We start from the raw sequence: 18,938 nt of genomic DNA, 5'->3' as shown, positions 1-18,938 counted from the left end.
GAAGAAAAAAATAAAAAATTTAAGGAGATTGAGACAGAATAGTGATGATATGAGATGAGTATGCCTTGTTGAGAAAAATAAAAATAATAAGATTATTAATATATTAAATAAATAAAAGTTACGTTTAGTATTGACTGAAAAATGTAATTTTTTTATTATTTAATTTATTTTTATTACTATTAATAAGTATTGCACTTTTTTAATATATTTCGGCTCGAAATATCTAAAAACAAATCATAGACAAAGGTGGAATCTTTGAAATCATGGACATACCGACCGGGTAGAGTCGTAGGTGGGTGAACAAGTTGTGAGTGTAGCGACAAATATTTTGTGAACACCGATGTATGCATCAATTGATTTCATAGTCATAAGATGGAACTCTAGTGCTTTGGATTTGATTTAATCTGTTAAACGTTCTCCAACCCCTTGTATAATAATAATAAAAGTGTTAACAACCTTCAAATAATTATTAAATATGTTGCTTCGCAACCCTACATATATGCTTTAATTCGAGGCTTTTTATATTTTTGTTTTTGAAAAAAAAAAAAAGTCTTTTCTTCCTTTAATTTAATGAATATCTTAATCTCACCCACCACAATGCGGTCCATGCTTTTATATTTCTATTTTCTCAGTTTTATTAATTTTGAGGAATTTTTTTAATCTTTTTACATTAACAAATATACTGCCATCATATTTTAGTCTCCAAAAAAATTCTATCGATTTATTTTTAATTATTTAATAAGCATTGTTTTGACAAATCCAAATTAAAACCACCATATTCTGTCCTCTATATAATACAACTATATGTATTAAGTTATAAAGCCTTTTTACTTTTTTTTCTACAAAATGATTCTATGTATTGTTCTTAATTTATTTATTGAGATTTTACCTCAAAGGAAAATATTATTTACTGGATTATTTATAATGTCAAGCACCATTCATTGCATATATGTATTCAAAAGGGTGAAGTGTATTTCCCAACCGCACAGCCAACGACTGGCGGATACAACTAGTAGATGGAATTTAAAATTGTTACATCACCATCACCAAATGTCACATGATGGACAAAAGAAGGAAAATTACTATATTTTAGACCTTGGAATTAGAAAAATTATAAAACCGAACTATGAAGCTATGTTCTATCTTCCTCTTATATAAACAAGTAAACCCTGCTTGTGCACACTCTTATGCACACAGGAGCATTCAACGATAATGATGATGAGGTAGTTTTATCTAGGTAAAATAAAGTTATTGCTTGATTTTTTTGCGGTAAGTAGATGAATGGTTACTTGGTACTAATATTAATAAAATTGGTTTTTTGCTGTAAGTAGATGGATGGGTTATTTGGTACAAATATTAATAAAATTAGTCTTTTTTTGAGATAAAGTTTCAACTTATGGCGTCCAATCCTGATGATATTTCTTTATCATCAAACCAAGACACCAATAAGTTTTTGGTGTAGGCGGGGATTGAACTCCAAATCTCTTATACAACCATCAGAGACTTTACCAATTGAGCTAACTGAAACCCACAATAAAATTAGTCTTAAGTGTTGTAAAACGGTATATAATACATCCACACACGCATAAACAACCACCATTCTCAAAGAAATTAAAATCTTGAAAACTCATTCAACCACAAAGTTTATATATATTCAGTTTTTCTTATAATGGGGGAATTAAAAAAACTTACTCCATGCTAGGCAATATCAAATTACGTTGCAATAAACAACATTTGTATTACATTTGGTTTAAAAATGTGAGCTAACTGGGACCCACAATAAAATTAGTCTTAAGTGTTGTAAAACGGTATATAATACATCCACACACGCATAAACAACCACCATTCTCAAAGAAAAATCTTGAAAACTCATTCAACCACAAAGTTTATATATATTTAGTTTTTCTTATAATGGGGGAATTAAAAAATACTTACTCCATGCCAGGCAATATCAAATTACGTTGCAGTAAACAACATTTGTATTACATTTGGTTTAAAAATGTTTGGCACTAATTGTCCCCCCCACCCCCCCCAAAAAAGTTCCGTAAGGTATATTATACTTGGAAATAACCATTACATGGAATCAGTTCCAGCCACAAAATTCTATGCTACATTACTTATAAAGTAATAACAATTTTGCCACTTCAATTCTTGAGAATGAACCACCAAAGGACTAATTACAAAATTTTCTTTCACATTGCTATGATCCCTTTTAATAACGAAAAAAAAAGTATATACATAAATGAAACTTCTTTTTAAGGTTTTACATTCAAGTATTAAACTTATCAACGTATCAAATAAAAGACATATTCCAAATGGCTAAACAAAGTACAAATGTAAAACTAAAATAGCAAACCAGAGAGCTTTAAATTTACACGCTTATTATCTTAATCTTAACCCTCCATTCCCACTTTATTATGATCCAACGGCTAACATAAAGTCACTGACTATATTTACACACTTATTATCTTAATCTCATCTTCCATTTTCACTACACTTTCATCGAATGGTAAAAACACGATGACTTTGATTCATTTCTAATTTTTGAAAGCCTTCATTATCATCTTCCATTCCCACCTCCCTCTCTCACCCAATGACAAACATTAACTTTGATTCATTTTTTGTAATTTTCAAAGCTAGCTTTAGCCTTTTAAAAGCAAAGGTAAACACTTTTAACAATTAGAGGGTTTGGTCATTGTGCACATACATACTCAGAGTATAACATTATATGAAACACGCAAGAAAGCCGTCATAGCCACACCTTGTATCATCACAATCACAGATGCCACCTCAGCCTCAACCTCCTCAAGCCACCACTGACACTCAAGCAGATCATTCTCTTCATTTCTGCTTTGCCTACGACTTTCTTCCTCTCAATGCCTTACGAATCTCTCTCCTTCCCTCGATTTCAATATATATATTTTTAAAGACAATGAGATGGTGCATTTGATCCTTCTACAAATGTGAATCCAAGTTCAATGAATTATGAGTGTTATTATTAGGTCTCTTTGGTTTTCAAGCTTGCCACAAAAATCTCTTTGGTTTTCATGCTTACCACAATTATTGTGGTTTTCTTAACTTCCGTGTTAGGTGTTAATGCATATACAAAAATTTCAAAATTTAGATAGGATACATCACACACGACTCAAAATTAGCTATCCAATTTAGAATTTAAATTAATTCCTCTCAACTTTACCTAGATATACATATAATGAATGAATGGACATCTCCCATGTCACCCAAATATTGTATTTACTTTTGTGAAAACATTTGTATTTATATATAGGTCTTTTTCAGAACATTGAAACAGTAAAACTATTTTATAACAATTTTACAAGTTATTAATGTGTCCAACTTATTATTAGTTTTTATCTAAACCCACTATTAATGTCATGTTCTCAAATCACTATTAATTGGTCGTAATTATTGGATGTATCCATAAAAATATCCTAAAAAAAACAAATAAGTAATAAAAGTCTACAAAATAGGTGGTAGAGACCAACTTGGTAACTTCCTCCACATTGTGTCCATATACATCATCCGACCAATTATTAATATTCATACATACTCACACGCACTATCCCACCCAACAACATATTCTCTGTGTCTCTAAACCCTCCCAAAGTTCTCGGAAACATGGGGCGAGTGAGCTTGGTATGGTCGATCCTATTAGTCCTATGCTGCGCTGCCGCAGGATCAACCTTCGATGACTCAAACCCAATCAGATTGGTATCTGACGACTTCGAGTCTCGGCTCATCCAACTCATCGGCCACACCCGCCATGCTTTCTCCTTTGCCCGCTTTGCCCATCGGTAATCAAATCAAATCAAATCAATCTCATCTTAACTATCTATTTATTCATACATAGGTGTGAGCTAATTAAAGTGTTGCAGGTATGGGAAAGAGTACGAGAGCGTGGAGGAGATCAAACTAAGGTTCCAGATTTTCTCTGACAACCTCAAACTTATCAGATCCACTAACAGGAAGGCCTCATCTTACAAACTCGCCGTTAATCGTAAGCCTCTTCCTTTCTTTCTTTCTTTTTTTATCAGCCGTTGGATTTGGTAGATTTTAGCCGTGTTATGGACCCACTATTATGTCTGTCTCATACGTGACGTGACCATCTTAACTCACTTATATTAAGGTCATTTTCTCTATATGAGGTGCTTCTTATCTCAATATAACGAAAAGTCAAGCTCATCATGTTCTGTTATAGATTCTTGCTGACTAAATCAAAGACTGACTGGTTTCATATGATAAATCATTTGTGCCCTGTTTAAATTTTTTTTTTTAAAAGAAAAAAAAAAAATTGAACTATGTATTTGTACTATGGTAGAATAATTATAGAGTTCATGTTTTTTAATCATCTGATATACATACTAATACTAGCTTGAATTCTCGATTTTTTTTGCCAATAATATAATATTATTGTAACTAATTATCATATTTTCAATCACGCATAGCAATTGAATTTATGGAGTTCTTAAATTTAAATTTCCACTAGGCTTGATATAAAAATATAATCAAATGAAATTTTATTTATTTATTTATTATTATTAATTAGCATTGATGTTTAGTCTTTCAACTTATACTTCAGATCAATAATCTCACTAATTAAATTTGCGGTAGTAATACTACCGCGTTCTCTTGGCGCGATAATCACTCCACGAGTAGAAGAACTTGTGGGGTGTGTGGGGTAAGAGTTGGGATTCAAATATCTAGGAAGGAGCTTCACACACGTATACACTTAAGATTAGTTTAGAGAAGAATTTCTATCTTGTATATATAAAATAAAAAAATAAAAATTGTGGAAGTAATAACATGGCTCTCGAGGTATTAAATAATTTTCTTACATTAATTTACCAAAGTATTTAGGACCCAATTGATGGTATTTAATTTGATCAAACAGGCTTTGCTGATTGGACTTGGGAAGAGTTCTTAAGGCACAGATTGGGAGCTGCACAGAACTGCTCTGCCACTTTAAAGGGAAATCACAAGCTTACTGATGCTGCTCTTCCTGAACTGGTAGTTCTTGTGGAAAATTCTTTATAGATTTCATTTATTATGCTCTTAGTTATGGAGAGTGGAGGCCTTATCTGGAAGTGACTATATTATAAAATAAAACTATGTTAATGGGAAATATTTTAACCTTATTATAATTATCTGTATGTGCAGAAAGACTGGAGGGTAGAAGGCATAGTCAGCCCAGTTAAGGATCAAGGCCATTGTGGATCTTGCTGGACATTCAGGTAGATTCGAATATACGATGTACTCAAATAAGGCTCACAAAATATACCAATCACTCTGCTTCTAAGTTCTAACCTTCAATATTTGTGTATTGCAGCACCACTGGGGCTCTTGAGGCAGCCTATGCCCAGGCATTTGGAAAGGCAATCTCTCTCTCTGAGCAACAGCTTGTGGATTGCGCCAGAGCCTTCAATAACTTTGGCTGCAGTGGAGGGTTGCCTTCCCAGGCCTTTGAGTACATCAAATACAATGGTGGCCTTGACACTGAGGAGGCATATCCTTACGTTGGAAAAGATGGTGAATGCAAATTCTCAGCAGAAAATGTTGGCGTCCAAGTCGTTGACTCTGTTAACATCACCTTGGTAATCATCATGGACAAATGTCTTCACTTTTTTTTTTTCATTTTAATGTTTTCTGTATGCACATCTTGCGCTTGATGTGTAAATAAATGAAATGTTCCTGTTAACTTAGGGGAGAATTGTTATGAGAATCTGTTCACTTTCTTATATGCCTGTGGATTAATATATATATTTTTGATTGTTTTGAGGTTTTCTAACATATCTGTGGACTAACACAGGGTGCTGAAGATGAGCTAAAGCATGCAGTTGCATTTGTTAGACCAGTGAGTGTGGCATTTCAGGTAGTGAATGGTTTCCGATTTTACAAGAAAGGAGTTTACACCAGTGAGACATGTGGCAGCACTCCCATGGTAAGTTTTTCTGATTAGGATTTAGGATAGAGAATATATACATATGTGTGTGTGTGTGTGTGTGTGTGTGTGTGTGGTTAACTTTAAAGAATTTAAGTTACTTCATTTATTTATTGGTTAAGATCATCCTTATGCAAGATTTGCCTTTATAGTTTTTAATTTTTTTTTTCCTTCTTATGTGCATATGTGTATGTTAAACATTTGCCTTTTATGTATGCATGCAAGTGAGTGTATGATCATTCACTGATTAGGATTGTAGTAGCATTTCCGAGCCACACAGATGCACAAACATTAACACATTCGTGGTGCATTCATTTCTTTTTAACACTGCTGTAAATTTATTTGGCAGGATGTGAACCATGCTGTTCTAGCAGTTGGGTACGGAATTGAAGATGATGTCCCATATTGGCTTATTAAGAATTCATGGGGAGAAAGCTGGGGTGATAAAGGCTACTTCAAGATGGAGATGGGGAAAAACATGTGTGGTAAGTTTTTGCGCTAGCTGATCCTAGTGTAAAACAATATAACTCCATTTGCATGGGCCTCTATATATACCTCAAGATTTTTCCTTAGGCAAATTCCACCTGGTCTTTCATACCTGATCCAGAGCCTAGGGCCTGAATGGACCATTGCAAAGGTTCAGGACCACATAGGTTATGTATGATCTTATCAGATCATTGAAACTTATTTGATCTTTAGGCTGTGGTCCATTGATTATGACCACTGATAATACTACATGTTTGACTGGTTTACATGAATAACATGCGTGTGAGTTTTAGTAAAAGGCTCACTAATGTTCGCAGTGGTCTCTGTATTTCAAAAGTTCCCATGTTATAAATGTAAACCAGCTATATATACATGGACTAGTGCTTATTTGCTTAGACTAGCTAAACTTTTGGGGTCATTTTGAAATTGGTACCCCGTACCCAAATGGTTAAAGTCTAGATTTACCACTGAATACACCATTAATTGGAGATTGGAATTTGGATGCAATTAATCGTCCATTTCAGTGTTATTTATGCTAATACTGATTGATCATCTAATTGCAGGTATTGCAACTTGTGCATCATACCCAGTTGTTGCATAGATAGTCTCTGTTTCAGAAGATATGGTAGTCTCTTTTGGTGGTGGATTATGTTGTATCATGCAAGTATTGTATGAATCTGTCTTCTTCTTGCAGTTGTACGCATCTAAGGTTAAAGGGTTATATATGGTGTAATAATTAATGATAATGTAGACTTGTAAAAATAAGATCCAAAAGATTGTAACTTTCACAACATGACCATGTGTATATTCTTTATGTATGGGTGATATGTGAAATCTGTTTCCATTATATAAAAAGGGTATCAACTATTCATTTTATTTCCCTTACTCGCTCTTTCCTCTTTAATTATTTTCATAGAATTCAGAAGGTACTATTCTTAAATTGCATATTTATAACCATATACATATATATATATATATATATATATATATATATATATGTCCCATGCGGGCTGTCATTCCAGCTTATCCAGGCCCTACCAAATATTACTATATTGAATCTTGACAGAAAAACTATCAGAACGTATGGACTGGTTGTGGCTAAGGTGGGCAGCCTGAACTTGTTCGTGTAGTGCTTTATGATACATGCTATGTCTTTTTACCAGATTATTTATATATATTGAACACGATGGGTGTTGTCCAACATGCACTATTGTGTCTATATATATATATATATATATAACGCACAAAAGAAAATAAATAAATAAATAAAAGAAGAAGATGAGATGAGATCCACACTCAATGGACAATTCTCTTCAAATTTGTACATCGGTCATTTTGTAATTACAAATGATATGCACCGATTATCTATCATCCATGATCTATCCATGAATAGGTAACGTTTGATCTAGATTAAGGATAAAGAATAGTTGGAATTTTATTTTCCGGTGGGGGGAGGGGGGAAATTCACAAACGGGTAAGAAGGGAATTGAACCCTAGTTCTTATAAAAGAGACCTAACAATATCATTGAAATAAAATATTCTTAGCATGGATAGTTACATTGAAATTGATATTATAATTAAGGGTACACATGGAGGAAGTTCTTCTTTGGGCTCCAAACAATCCCAACCAACATAGGAAAATGGTAGACAGATATATTCTTCAGTCTTTCCTTATGTATGGAAGGGGGAAGGTGAGGGAAGAGGAAAGGAGGTGACTGAAATGTATTGAATTTTTTCAGGCAATTGTACACTTTACTCTCCTCATCTCTCCTTTCATCTTCCTCCATTCCAAACATATTCTTAGACAAGTTGATGATGTTCTTTAACCTATACTGATACCAATAAAATGGATTATTTCCATACATCTAATTATTTCATTTTAATCCAAATTATAGGAACGTGCAATTGGAGATTGCGAGCCACACTAGCTTGGTTACTTACTTCACATAAGAATCTATTTAATCACAAGAATAACGAATTTGATCTAATATTCTAATGGGAAAACCCCATGATAGCTTTTTTCTATGGTATATTTATTTTTTTGAGAATAATAGAGCAACAAGTGAAACAAGTGTTTCGGAGTGATGATAATGAATGTGCGAAAAATATATTAAATATAAATAATATATATACATATAACAAAAATTAAATTATATATACATAATTTAATATATATATATATATATAAAATAAAATATATATACACTGCACACACATTCAGGAACTAGCGGGATGAGCAAAACCGGTCATTTCCCCCATCACCTCTTTGAGATGCACAGGGATAGAGCAAGACAAGACAAGTCAAGTGAAATGAGAAATTTTTGCCACCCCTAATTAAAAGAAAACTTGATAAAGTCTGGTCTAAGTTAGACTCCTTATCACACTAAAATGATTAATTATATCCTAAAACAAACGGCAATCTTGTGGAAACAAAATTGGGTTACAAACCAATCCTATTCGTGCTTTATTCAAATAACAATCGAATAAAATCAAGGGATAACTAATAAGAGAAGATAAGTCAATAGAACTAAGATTGAGTTTGCAACAATTTAAAGTCTTTCTCAAGCAATCCATAACTCAAGCCACATGCATGTGCTTCTTGAAACAGCCACGCTTCACCCACTATACTTTTTTGGGAAATTTGGGGTTAATAAATGATTGATAAAAGGCTTAAAGGCACAAATCTCTGTTGTCATTAGACAATATATGGGCCTATTTGGCAGCAAATTTCAAACAATAATTTTTAATTAAAAAAAAAAAAAGTATGTTTAGTAAGAATGTTTTATCAAGAGTGTTTGATTTACAATTCTCAAACTAGGGTATTTAAAACATTTATTTTGAAAACTAATCCATATCAGTTTTTAGTTTTTAAGTAACATTGTTGAACACATTTTTGTAAATAAATTGAAAATTGTGGGGGCCACTTGATAAGACCAAACTCTCTCTCACATGCTTCAACCTTCTTTTTTATCTTTCTTTTTCTCCCACTGTCCCACCTCTTCCACGCATTATGGTAGCGTTTGGATTGGGCTGAAACGTAGTGCGTCTGCGTTTCAGCCCTTTTTTATTATTATTATTATTTTTTTAAAGTCGGTTTTGTTGACTTTCAGTGCATAAATAGTACATCTGTGTACTGTTTATAGACCCACAAATTTCACTTTTTAGCAACTTTTTCATTAAAAATGGGTCCCACAACATTATTTACACATTTAAAAATTATTTTACTATAGTGTTTTCAGTTTCAGTTTTCAGTTTCAGCAAAAATAAGCTCAATCCAAACGGACCTTATGTCTTTCTCTCTTCCTTTTTTTTCTTTCATTTTCTCTCTTCTTAAATAAAATAGTATGCTTTTACTATACAGTCATCACATTAAAAAAAAAAAAAAAAAAAAAAAAAACACAAACACATACCAAACACACAATTTTGTTTTCACATTTTAATAAATGTTATTTGATATATGATACCAAACAAATTTTTTGCATTATGAGTACTTTAAATACATGTTTTCACAATACTTTTTAAACCACAGTTTTCACATCGTTTTGAAAACCAATACTTGAGCACAGCTACCAAACATGCCCATATTCTTCAAATAGCATTCCTGAGAGAAATCATTAATTTCCATATAATGGTGAAGAGTTTATCTTAAATTGAATATTAATCACTATTTATTGGGCCAGCTATGTCTCCATAATGAATTCCATGATGTAATTTGCATTAATAGTGAATAACATAAATTTAAGGGATACATAAAATTGTTCTTCAAATAGATTAGTTTCATCCATGAACCTAACCAAAACTCATTTTAACCAACAAAACTATACCTTTTAGAGTAAAGTAGTTCTATAATATGAGGAAGCCAATCACAAAGAAAATTTTCAAATAAAAATAGGAAGGGGAAAGTGGAAGCCACCACCACTTGAGGTGTGAATACAATGGATCTATTTCCGGGAGTTTGAAAGCAATTAACGCTTCTTGATTTTTTCAACAGAAATGTCCAATATTCATATTCACACTCTCAACTATCAAATTATCTTTAAAAAGAAAAAAAAAGAAATCAATTGGCATAGGCGTGATAATAATAAGAGAATGGTTGTGTTTGAATCTCTCTCTCTCTCTCTCTCACATCTCCACCCCCCACTCGATCACCCACCTAGTCAAAACTGTTCGAGACTGGAGTTCCTTCGATTGGATTGGGTTGATAGGGTGAATAGGGTTTAGAAAGTTGTAGAGTCTAACATCAAGGGGAAATTTGGCATTTAGCAATATTTTAGCAACTATTTAGTTAGTTGTCAAGTTTGCAAACTAGCATCTCGAGAGTTTGAAACTCAGGTTCTTGTGTTGGGTTTGTGGGTCTCTTCTTCTTTATTCTTCTTATTCTCCTACTTTCTTCTTTATTCTTCTTCTCTAAGATATGTAAAAATTGAGTGTGTTAGACTCGATTTCCCACGTCAAACTCGAGTCCGTTAGACGTAAGATGTAAATTTTCTAAATAGTTTTGAAAATATGCTAACTAATGAAATTATTAGCAAAATGGTGTTAAATTGTAAAAAAAAAAAAAAAGAAAAAAGACTGACATTAATCAGTAAACATAACCATCCCAATAATAATAATAATATCACTACACACCTTTGGTGTGATGGACACTCTACATATATAAATGCTTGTGAGATGTAAAAAGTAAGGACCAATGTTCAAATTTTCGAAGGAGTTTCTTATATATATATATATTTACTTAGATTAGATTAGGTTAAACTATAATTTCTTTACCGTATAAAATAATAATAATAATAATAAAATAATAAAAAGGGGTTTCGGTCGCTTACAAGAACAAGAGCAAGATCGCATGATCTGTCTTTCTCTGACAATTCAAAACCGAAATGACGCAGAGCGCATGACATCGATTCAAATCTCACTCACATACGCATAGACATAGACATGGCCACAGAAAGAGAGAGACACGCTTCTTCTTTACCCTCAACATCACACCAAAACAACGCCCTGTAAGTCTTCTCTGTCCTTAATCCAACTACTTCATTTCGTTTTAGCAACATTCCTACTATAATTTGCTGCCGTTTGGTTCTCGAGAATTCTTTTAATCGGAAAATATCTCTTGCAGTTGTTTCATAATAGACTTGTAAGCAGCTTGTGAGTTGTGATCCATATTGATTATCGAGATTCATAATTTATTACCACTGACTTAAGTTGCGTTTGGCTGTCAAGAAAGTTTTTTCCTAGATAATTAGTCAAAAACTTTGCAATGGTGGATTCAGATTCAGATTCAGATTCAGATGCTGATGCTGATGGTTTCAATTTCAATGGTTTGTGGTCATTTTAGGTTTCTAGATATACTTCACGAGGCTCCTTTATTCGGTGACCGCAAGTCCAGAAGCATATTTGGGAGTGTCTTCTACTGTTTTTGCTTGGCAAGTACAAACTTTGGCTTTAATTGCATTGTTTATGTAATGTTTTTGCTGACCTGACTAATAATGTTGGGTGGGGTCGATTTTAGGCAGCTTTTGTCGTGTTGGCCGTGGGAGCTCCATGGATTTTTCATCCTATACAATACTTGATTGCGCCGTTGCTTTGCAGTTGCAATGTTGCTCTTTTACTAGTCACAGGTTTTTGAATCCAGTAGCTCTTATCTTATCTGATTTTACAATCTTACTTATCTCTGAAATTACATTTGTATGTAATGACTTTGTTGCATTTTTATTTTTTATAGTATTGATTGAAATCTTACATGGCTTTGAAGATGCACCATACATAAAGCATACCTACTTATGTAGGCTTTTTGTTGTTGTTTAATTATCGCATTGAAGGTTAAGCGTGTCTTTGAGATTCTGTTATTTTGTGAAACTGAATCGTGGGAACATGATATAATATTATACTAGAACATGTAGTTCTTGGATAATTTTACTTTTATTCTTTTGGTGCTTGATGTCAATGAGTTCTAGCTCAAATGGTTCATCATCCTTCTATAATAATGAGATAAAGAATCAGGTACTGAGTTCAAGACCCACGGAGTGTATGTAACTTATCAATCACACATCTGTGTATGTATGGTTTTTGGTGATTGATTGCCCTCCACTCCAACTTTGTTGTATACAATTAGTTCTTTTTTGAGTTCTACTGTTGTTTGTACCTTATCTCAAATAGAGTAAGCATGCTGCCAATGTAGGGAGTCAATCCACTAACGAAGATATCTCAATGTTGCAGGCATATTTCAACAATATCTGGTTTATCAAGTCCATAAAATACGCTTGCAGGTAATATATATATCAGTTACATAGTTAACTGTCTATTTTCTGCTCTCTCTCTACCTATGTGATGAAGATGCTCTTTCTCACAACCCTCAATACACAGACACAGAATTCTGCTGGCCTTCTGGTTTGTGGAAGTTTATTCTGCGTAGACATGGAAAGCTGTTCCTAAAGATTTAAGGTTATACCTGGTGCATAATATTCTCACTTTTTGCGGGGTTTGGGAGAGGTGATTGGACTGCCTTACCCCCATTTTTTTCTCCCCGGAGAGGCTGATTCCTAGGCTTGAACCCACAGTTTGTTGCTTTTGGTGGAAGGAATTTACTACTGCACCAACGCCAACCTCTATCCCAACAGCAAAAAAGAGTTTTCCTGTGGACCCCATAATAATTATTGGACATTCACTTACTGCCCCATTGAGAATAGAACTTCCTTTTGAATTGATACCATGGATTATATTGGTTTTGTTTATTCTTAAGGCCATGAGTCCCTAGTTAATGAGCTTAGTCCAAATGTCACTTCCTCCTCTCATAATAATGGGATAGAGGGTGAGGTCGTGGGTTTAATACTCATTTGCATGTATAACTTACCAATAGAAATAGTCCATGAGTCCCTGTACTGGGGATGAATCTAAGCACTGTCCAGACTAGAGGATTTAGCTATTAAGATGCAATAATGATTCTATTTTGTTGAATGGTATTGGGATGTTAATTCATATATTTTGATATGTTATTTTTTATTTTTATTTTTTATTTTTAAATCGTGACATTTTTCTTGTCTGGTAGGGTTATTATAGTTTCAGCCAGAAATTGAAGCATATTGTTCGCTTACCTTTTGCCATCACTGCATATGGTATGTAAGCATGAATTTTTTTTCCTGTCCTCAACACCCCCCCCCCCCCCCTTTCTATTTAGCAAGGATTCATGTAACTAGATCATAGTTGTTGGGATTTTATCTTTGCAATTATTCTTGTTTTATTGGACTTGTTTCAAATATTTTGGTTCAATGGTAGGAACTGCTGCAATGCTACTAATCATGGTATGGAAACCCCACATCTATATTCTTTCCATCTCAACAATACTAAGGTACACATACTATCTAATGGTGCTGATTAACATTTATCTGCAAGATATACTGCTTCATGTAATAAAGTTGAGATAAAAGGGCAAAAAAAAATTGCAACAATTTTCTTCTTTGGACTATAAACAATACCTCTTAAATTTAGATGATCTTGAATGTGATTTTTTTTTTCTCAAATTATAATACAAACTACGAAGTGAATCAACAAAGGAAGAGATCAATCTTTTACTTTGAACTCTATTGTAAGTGAATTAACCTAAAGGAGTTTCGTTTGACTAAAAAGACTTTTTCACTGTCCAGAATCTTTTTTGTTGTTGCCATAAATGTTCAGAATCCTGATCTAGATATGTATAATTTGTTTATAAAAAGCTTAAGGAACTATTCATAGGTTTGAACTTTAATGGTAGGAAGCATGAGTGTAGATTTACAGTACAGATACATTGGTATGGCAATTTTTAGAAAAGTATATAATACGATCTGGTGAGGATATATTAATAAATGAACATACTTTTGTAAATCTTCAAGGTATATCCAGTACTTGTAACCAATGAGTATATGTTAAAATTTTTACATTAAGTTATTGACAAATTTTGGGTACACCCATAAAGTATTGAATACATATTGAGATTTATCTCTTTCTAATTTTGCATTATTGATTTTTAACACTTAAATATTGATTGTTATGTCATGACACAATGGATTATTGTCAACTTACCATCCTATCTGTTGGTAGCCTGTAGTTATTTATGTTTAATGTGAATGCTACTTCTCCAAATTGTATTCTTGTTTAGTTTATGATTAAATATTGATTGTGACTGTGGCAAGCTATGTGCTGCTGACGAAACTTGGTTACCCATAAATCTGCAGGATTATTATGGTAATCGAAGCAATATGTGCTGGATCTTTTATGAGTGTCTATATTGGTGAGTTCTTACATCCTATTGACATTTAAAGGATTTGACATACTAGAGACTTGTGATTGAAACCTGTCTTTATTAAGGGGTTTGTGTGTGTGTTTGGGGGGGTGGGGGGAGGTGGTTAAGTTTATGGGTTGGTAAAATGGTACTCATTGTTTCAATATTTGTATTCAACAGGCATGGCTATTGGAAAGAATTTATTGAATCCCAATGTTTCTGCTTATAATAATTTCAAAGTTTCTCTAACCTGTAGGCCCTAGTTGCCTTTCCAATTGTCTTAATAAATAAAGGTACATAATTTTCAGTGGTTGTGTACTATATCCATATTATACTAAGACCAATACAAGATAACCTAATAAGGTTGGTTGGTTTGATTGGCCGTTTTTTTTGTTGGGTCTCTCCAATAGGTAAAAAAATCACACACGCCCAATGAGTTTTGAACTCACACTTCACCTTGCTCTAACAAGGGGATGAGATACTGTTTGAACTAGAGTTCACATACAAAAAAAGAAAAAGATAAACATGACCTAATTTATGTTTTGTTTCATTCCAACTGCGGTTTCTGTTTTGTCCAAGAGAAAAGCATTTTCTTCAGAGAATATTAGGATTCGTTTTTTCTGCTATCCCTTATGCTTTTGTCATGAAACAATTTTGCATATCGTGATGTTCTATTTTGCTAAATATGAAGTTCTAAATTCATTTTGCATTAGAGGTTATAGGTTCCTTTAACTCATTTCAATGTGTATTTTGGTGTTTGCAGGTTATGTACACCAATACAATTCATTGAATTCTCAACCTGATGTTTTAAAGTCATTATATTCTCCACTTCAACCATCAAGTTCTTTGGAAGGTTTGAGGTAATCATGGAGTTATTATTAATTTTTTTATTCCACTATCTGTATTCAACACACACACTCCCACACTCACACTCATGCATATCTATTAGTTGGATTATATATGACGCAATATGTGATGCCATATGGCAAATTTTGGTGGAACAGATATCATGAAGGCGGTCGACTCTCTGATGAGCAAATGGCTTTGTTGCAATATCAGCGTGAAAACCTTCATTTCTTAAGTGAGGAGGTATATGATGATCTGAAATTTACAATTGGTGTTGCCCCTATTGCACTGCATTTCATATCCAACAGTTCATTATGTCAGCATTAGCTGCTCCCGCATAATGGATTCCACATAGTAACACACACAAACAAAATATGTATGTACAATATTGTTACTAATTTCAGAGAAAAATGTGCTCATGCAGATTCTGCGATTGCAAGAGTGCTTAAGTAAATATGAACGGTCTAATGATGGAAGCACACCCCAGGTATTTGTCATCCTGGAGATGATTTTCCCTTATTCTGTCAAATAAGAGCAATCTGAATGTCTTTGTTTCCTCAAAGAAAGTTCTATCCACATGATAGTAGATGGTGATGGTCAATTTTAGATCCTTGAAGACTCTGAAAAGAATGTGATGTGATTATGGGAGTCTTGTTAACTCCATATTCATATGTGCAATGGCTTGTAAGATACAGGTGGTGTATTAGAGAACATTTTGTAAAAGACATGAATTCTGATGGCCAGTTCATGCTTGTTAGGGAGAGCTTATTTCATTGGTTTATTGGCTGGGCTACCTAGAAAAAGTAGGGTTTTAAAAAGTTTTACATGAGCCAAAAAGTTATGGCAAATAGTCACATCTAATTGAAGGATTTGATGAAATATTTGAAGTGAAATGTAATAATAATCGTATGATTTCTTTTGGAGTCCATCCAGTACGTCTATGTTCAATTTTTCACTAAAAGTTTTTAAGAAGGACAAAATTTAGATATAATTTCCTTGGTGTTGTGCCTTAGGTTCCCTAATTGAATTCAACAACGTGGTCCATAACATTGTTTGTATTGCATTGGTCAATATAATCATGTGATCGAATTTAATTGGGGAATCTAAGATACAACACTTAACACTATGTTTGGTAGGGTGGAAGGGGAAGAGAAGAAAAGAGAATAAGGAGAGGGAATAAGAAAATAATAATAAAAGATCATTTTACTATTTTATCCTTATAAATTAATAATTAATTATGAGGACATAAAAGTAATTTCACAAAAAATTCAAAATTTTCCAAGGGTATAGAGTAATTTTAAAGATTTGAGGGGAAACTAAAAAATAAAAAATTGGTGGGGCCCATGGAATCCATTTCTTCCCCCTTTCCCCCTTTATTTCCTTCTAACCAAACAAAGGACAATGAGTCATTTCTCTTCCCTTCTCTCCTATTCCCTCAAACCAAACAAAGCCTTAAGGAATTGTACCTAAGTTTTACTTAGTTGAGGAATAGTCAGAAAATCATTTACTAATGCCTCCATGTACAGGTTGATCTCGCCCACATGTTAGCAGCTCGTGATCAAGAATTACGGACACTTACTGCTGAGGTAATACCTGGTTGATTTTCCTCACTTGTTCATGTTAGTATGTTACACTTCTCCAAATGTCAATCCCTCATGTTGCTTTTGATTTTAACATTGCATGAACACTGTTTACTGCTGCTATCTATTTGAAAATGAAACAGATAATGTGCGTGTTAATTTTGTACTCTTGTGTTTTTTGATAAGTAACAAGCCTAATATTGTGTTCACATTTTGCGATGCGTGTTTGAAAGAATTTATTGTTTCTATCCAGGAAAAAGAAAAGAGGAAAAAAGAAAGGCACATTATTTTGTGATATATAATAAAGGTAGATTATGCCAATTACTATGTGAAGTACACAGGCATATCAACATTTATTATAAGGGAGAAGTTTTACGTTTTCAAATTCGTAGTTGAATGGGTAGTCCTTTCTACTTCAGATACAATGACCTATGGCATCATATAAACAACAAAAGAATGACACTTGGAGAGGTAACATTGCAGCAGAAAAATAGAGATTTATACATTCTTCTTTCTAGTCCAAAGATGACTGAGATGGGATCCCTGTTTTTATTTTGGTAAGTTACACACATCTATGAGTTTTGAACTCACAACTTCACCTCCATATTCTTGTGGGAGGAAGTGACATGATGAAATCCCTACGTATTTGGTAATGTCTTTGGGGCTAATGTAATTGTTAGTGTCAAATGATGTAATCTCACTTTTGAGTTAAGTTAACTAACACCATGAGTAGCAAAACTTATTCTTTCTTTTTTGGTTAACAGTAGTTAAATCCTGTTCTTTGAAACAGAAGTATACATACTAAAACTTATTAGTCAATGACCTTAAATACAATTGAAACTTTTTCTCTGCCCCTAGACACTGGGACGTAATTTGTTCATCCATTCACACTATTCTTTTATTTAGGAAATTGAATATAGCATTTGACAACAATCTACTGCGTTATTAAACTGGATACTGAAAGGAACTCACATTGTAGGTGAATCAACTGCAATCTGAGCTAAGGCTTGCTCGGTCTTTGATAGCAGAGAGGGACTCTGAGATTCAGAGTGTTCGTGCTACAAATAATCAGGTAGGTACTAACATGTTAGCTCCATGTCATGTCAGTATTATGTATATGTATTATAATTATTGAAGACCTGGAAACTCTTTATTATATCAATATATTTGTATCATGTTTAGCATCTCCAGCTAGTAAGATTGACATGCTTTTAAGCTTGTGTTGATTTTTTTTAATGTTCTTTATATTTCTGGGGGTACTGAACAGTATGTAGAAGAGAATGAAAGACTAAGAGCTATTTTAGGAGAATGGAGTACCCGAGCAGCAAAGGTATTGTCTATTCGTTTAACTATTTGGTGTATGCAGAACATTTGGCTAATAGAATCTCAAATTTTGATTTTTTAAAGCTTGAACGAGCATTGGAGGTCGAGCGAATGTCAAATCTTGAATTGCAGAAGAAGGTTTCAACACTCACAAATCAATCAAATACATCAGCAGAACCTACTGAACACCGTGGAGCATAGTCACACTTGTGTTGAATGTTTCTCAGTTCCATTCCTCTGCTAGGTTAAATTGAGAGAGAGAGAGAGAGAGAGAGAGAGAGAAGAAGAAGAAGAAGAAGAAGAAGCGTTAAAAGAACTCAGCATTGACAAGTGATGGTTGATTGTATATAAATTTGTTTATAGATTGCCCTTTTTTTTCCCTTACTCTGATAGGAGAAGAAAATATATTCGCGGCAGCCACCTATAGGTGGTGGAAAAAATCCTCCCATTTTGTTCTTGATATAGAGTCCATAATGATTCATTTCAGTTA

General features: G+C 33.4%; 2 protein-coding genes across 5 annotated transcripts; both read left to right on the top strand.

Moving 5' to 3' along the window:
* The first annotated feature begins 3,471 nt into the window (after positions 1 to 3,471).
* On the top strand, positions 3,472 to 7,322 carry LOC115968365 (thiol protease aleurain-like). Its single transcript, XM_031087749.1, has 8 exons — positions 3,472 to 3,812; positions 3,894 to 4,015; positions 4,910 to 5,025; positions 5,176 to 5,249; positions 5,345 to 5,609; positions 5,825 to 5,956; positions 6,306 to 6,441; positions 7,006 to 7,322. The coding sequence occupies exons 1-8, from the start codon at positions 3,637 to 3,639 to the stop codon at positions 7,041 to 7,043; spliced, it is 1,059 nt and encodes a 352-aa protein (XP_030943609.1). The 5' UTR covers positions 3,472 to 3,636; the 3' UTR covers positions 7,044 to 7,322.
* A 3,943-nt stretch (positions 7,323 to 11,265) lies between these two features.
* On the top strand, positions 11,266 to 18,938 carry LOC115968916 (protein FIP1). Of its 4 annotated transcripts, XM_031088455.1 has the most exons (16): positions 11,266 to 11,445; positions 11,562 to 11,579; positions 11,781 to 11,868; positions 11,955 to 12,063; positions 12,662 to 12,711; positions 12,923 to 12,934; positions 13,491 to 13,557; positions 13,718 to 13,790; positions 14,653 to 14,708; positions 15,463 to 15,559; positions 15,704 to 15,788; positions 15,970 to 16,032; positions 17,072 to 17,131; positions 18,105 to 18,197; positions 18,393 to 18,455; positions 18,533 to 18,938. In XM_031088455.1, the coding sequence occupies exons 1-16, from the start codon at positions 11,381 to 11,383 to the stop codon at positions 18,647 to 18,649; spliced, it is 1,116 nt and encodes a 371-aa protein (XP_030944315.1). In that variant the 5' UTR covers positions 11,266 to 11,380; the 3' UTR covers positions 18,650 to 18,938. The 4 variants fall into 4 exon arrangements, with proteins under 4 accessions (XP_030944315.1, XP_030944316.1, XP_030944317.1 ...); XM_031088456.1 differs by lacking the exon at positions 12,923 to 12,934; XM_031088457.1 differs by lacking the exon at positions 11,562 to 11,579 and having other exon boundaries at positions 11,267 to 11,445.

Source organism: Quercus lobata, chromosome 11, assembly GCF_001633185.2.
Source record: "Quercus lobata isolate SW786 chromosome 11, ValleyOak3.0 Primary Assembly, whole genome shotgun sequence".
Taxonomy (NCBI): domain Eukaryota; kingdom Viridiplantae; phylum Streptophyta; class Magnoliopsida; order Fagales; family Fagaceae; genus Quercus; species Quercus lobata.
This window is presented reverse-complemented; position numbering and strand designations above follow the sequence as displayed.

Bases quoted from the DNA above. Each gene is read 5' to 3' on its own strand.
- LOC115968365 (XM_031087749.1), top strand. From the start codon at position 3,637: ATGGGGCGAGTGAGCTTGGTATGGTCGATCCTATTAGTCCTATGCTGC. The intron at 5,610-5,824 runs GTAATCATCATG...GGACTAACACAG, and splicing joins ACTCTGTTAACATCACCTTG to GGTGCTGAAGATGAGCTAAA. The intron at 6,442-7,005 runs GTAAGTTTTTGC...ATCTAATTGCAG, and splicing joins GATGGGGAAAAACATGTGTG to GTATTGCAACTTGTGCATCA.
- LOC115968916 (XM_031088455.1), top strand. From the start codon at position 11,381: ATGGCCACAGAAAGAGAGAGACACGCTTCTTCTTTACCCTCAACATCA. The intron at 12,064-12,661 runs GTTTTTGAATCC...TCAATGTTGCAG, and splicing joins TGCTCTTTTACTAGTCACAG to GCATATTTCAACAATATCTG. The intron at 13,791-14,652 runs GTACACATACTA...ATAAATCTGCAG, and splicing joins TCCATCTCAACAATACTAAG to GATTATTATGGTAATCGAAG.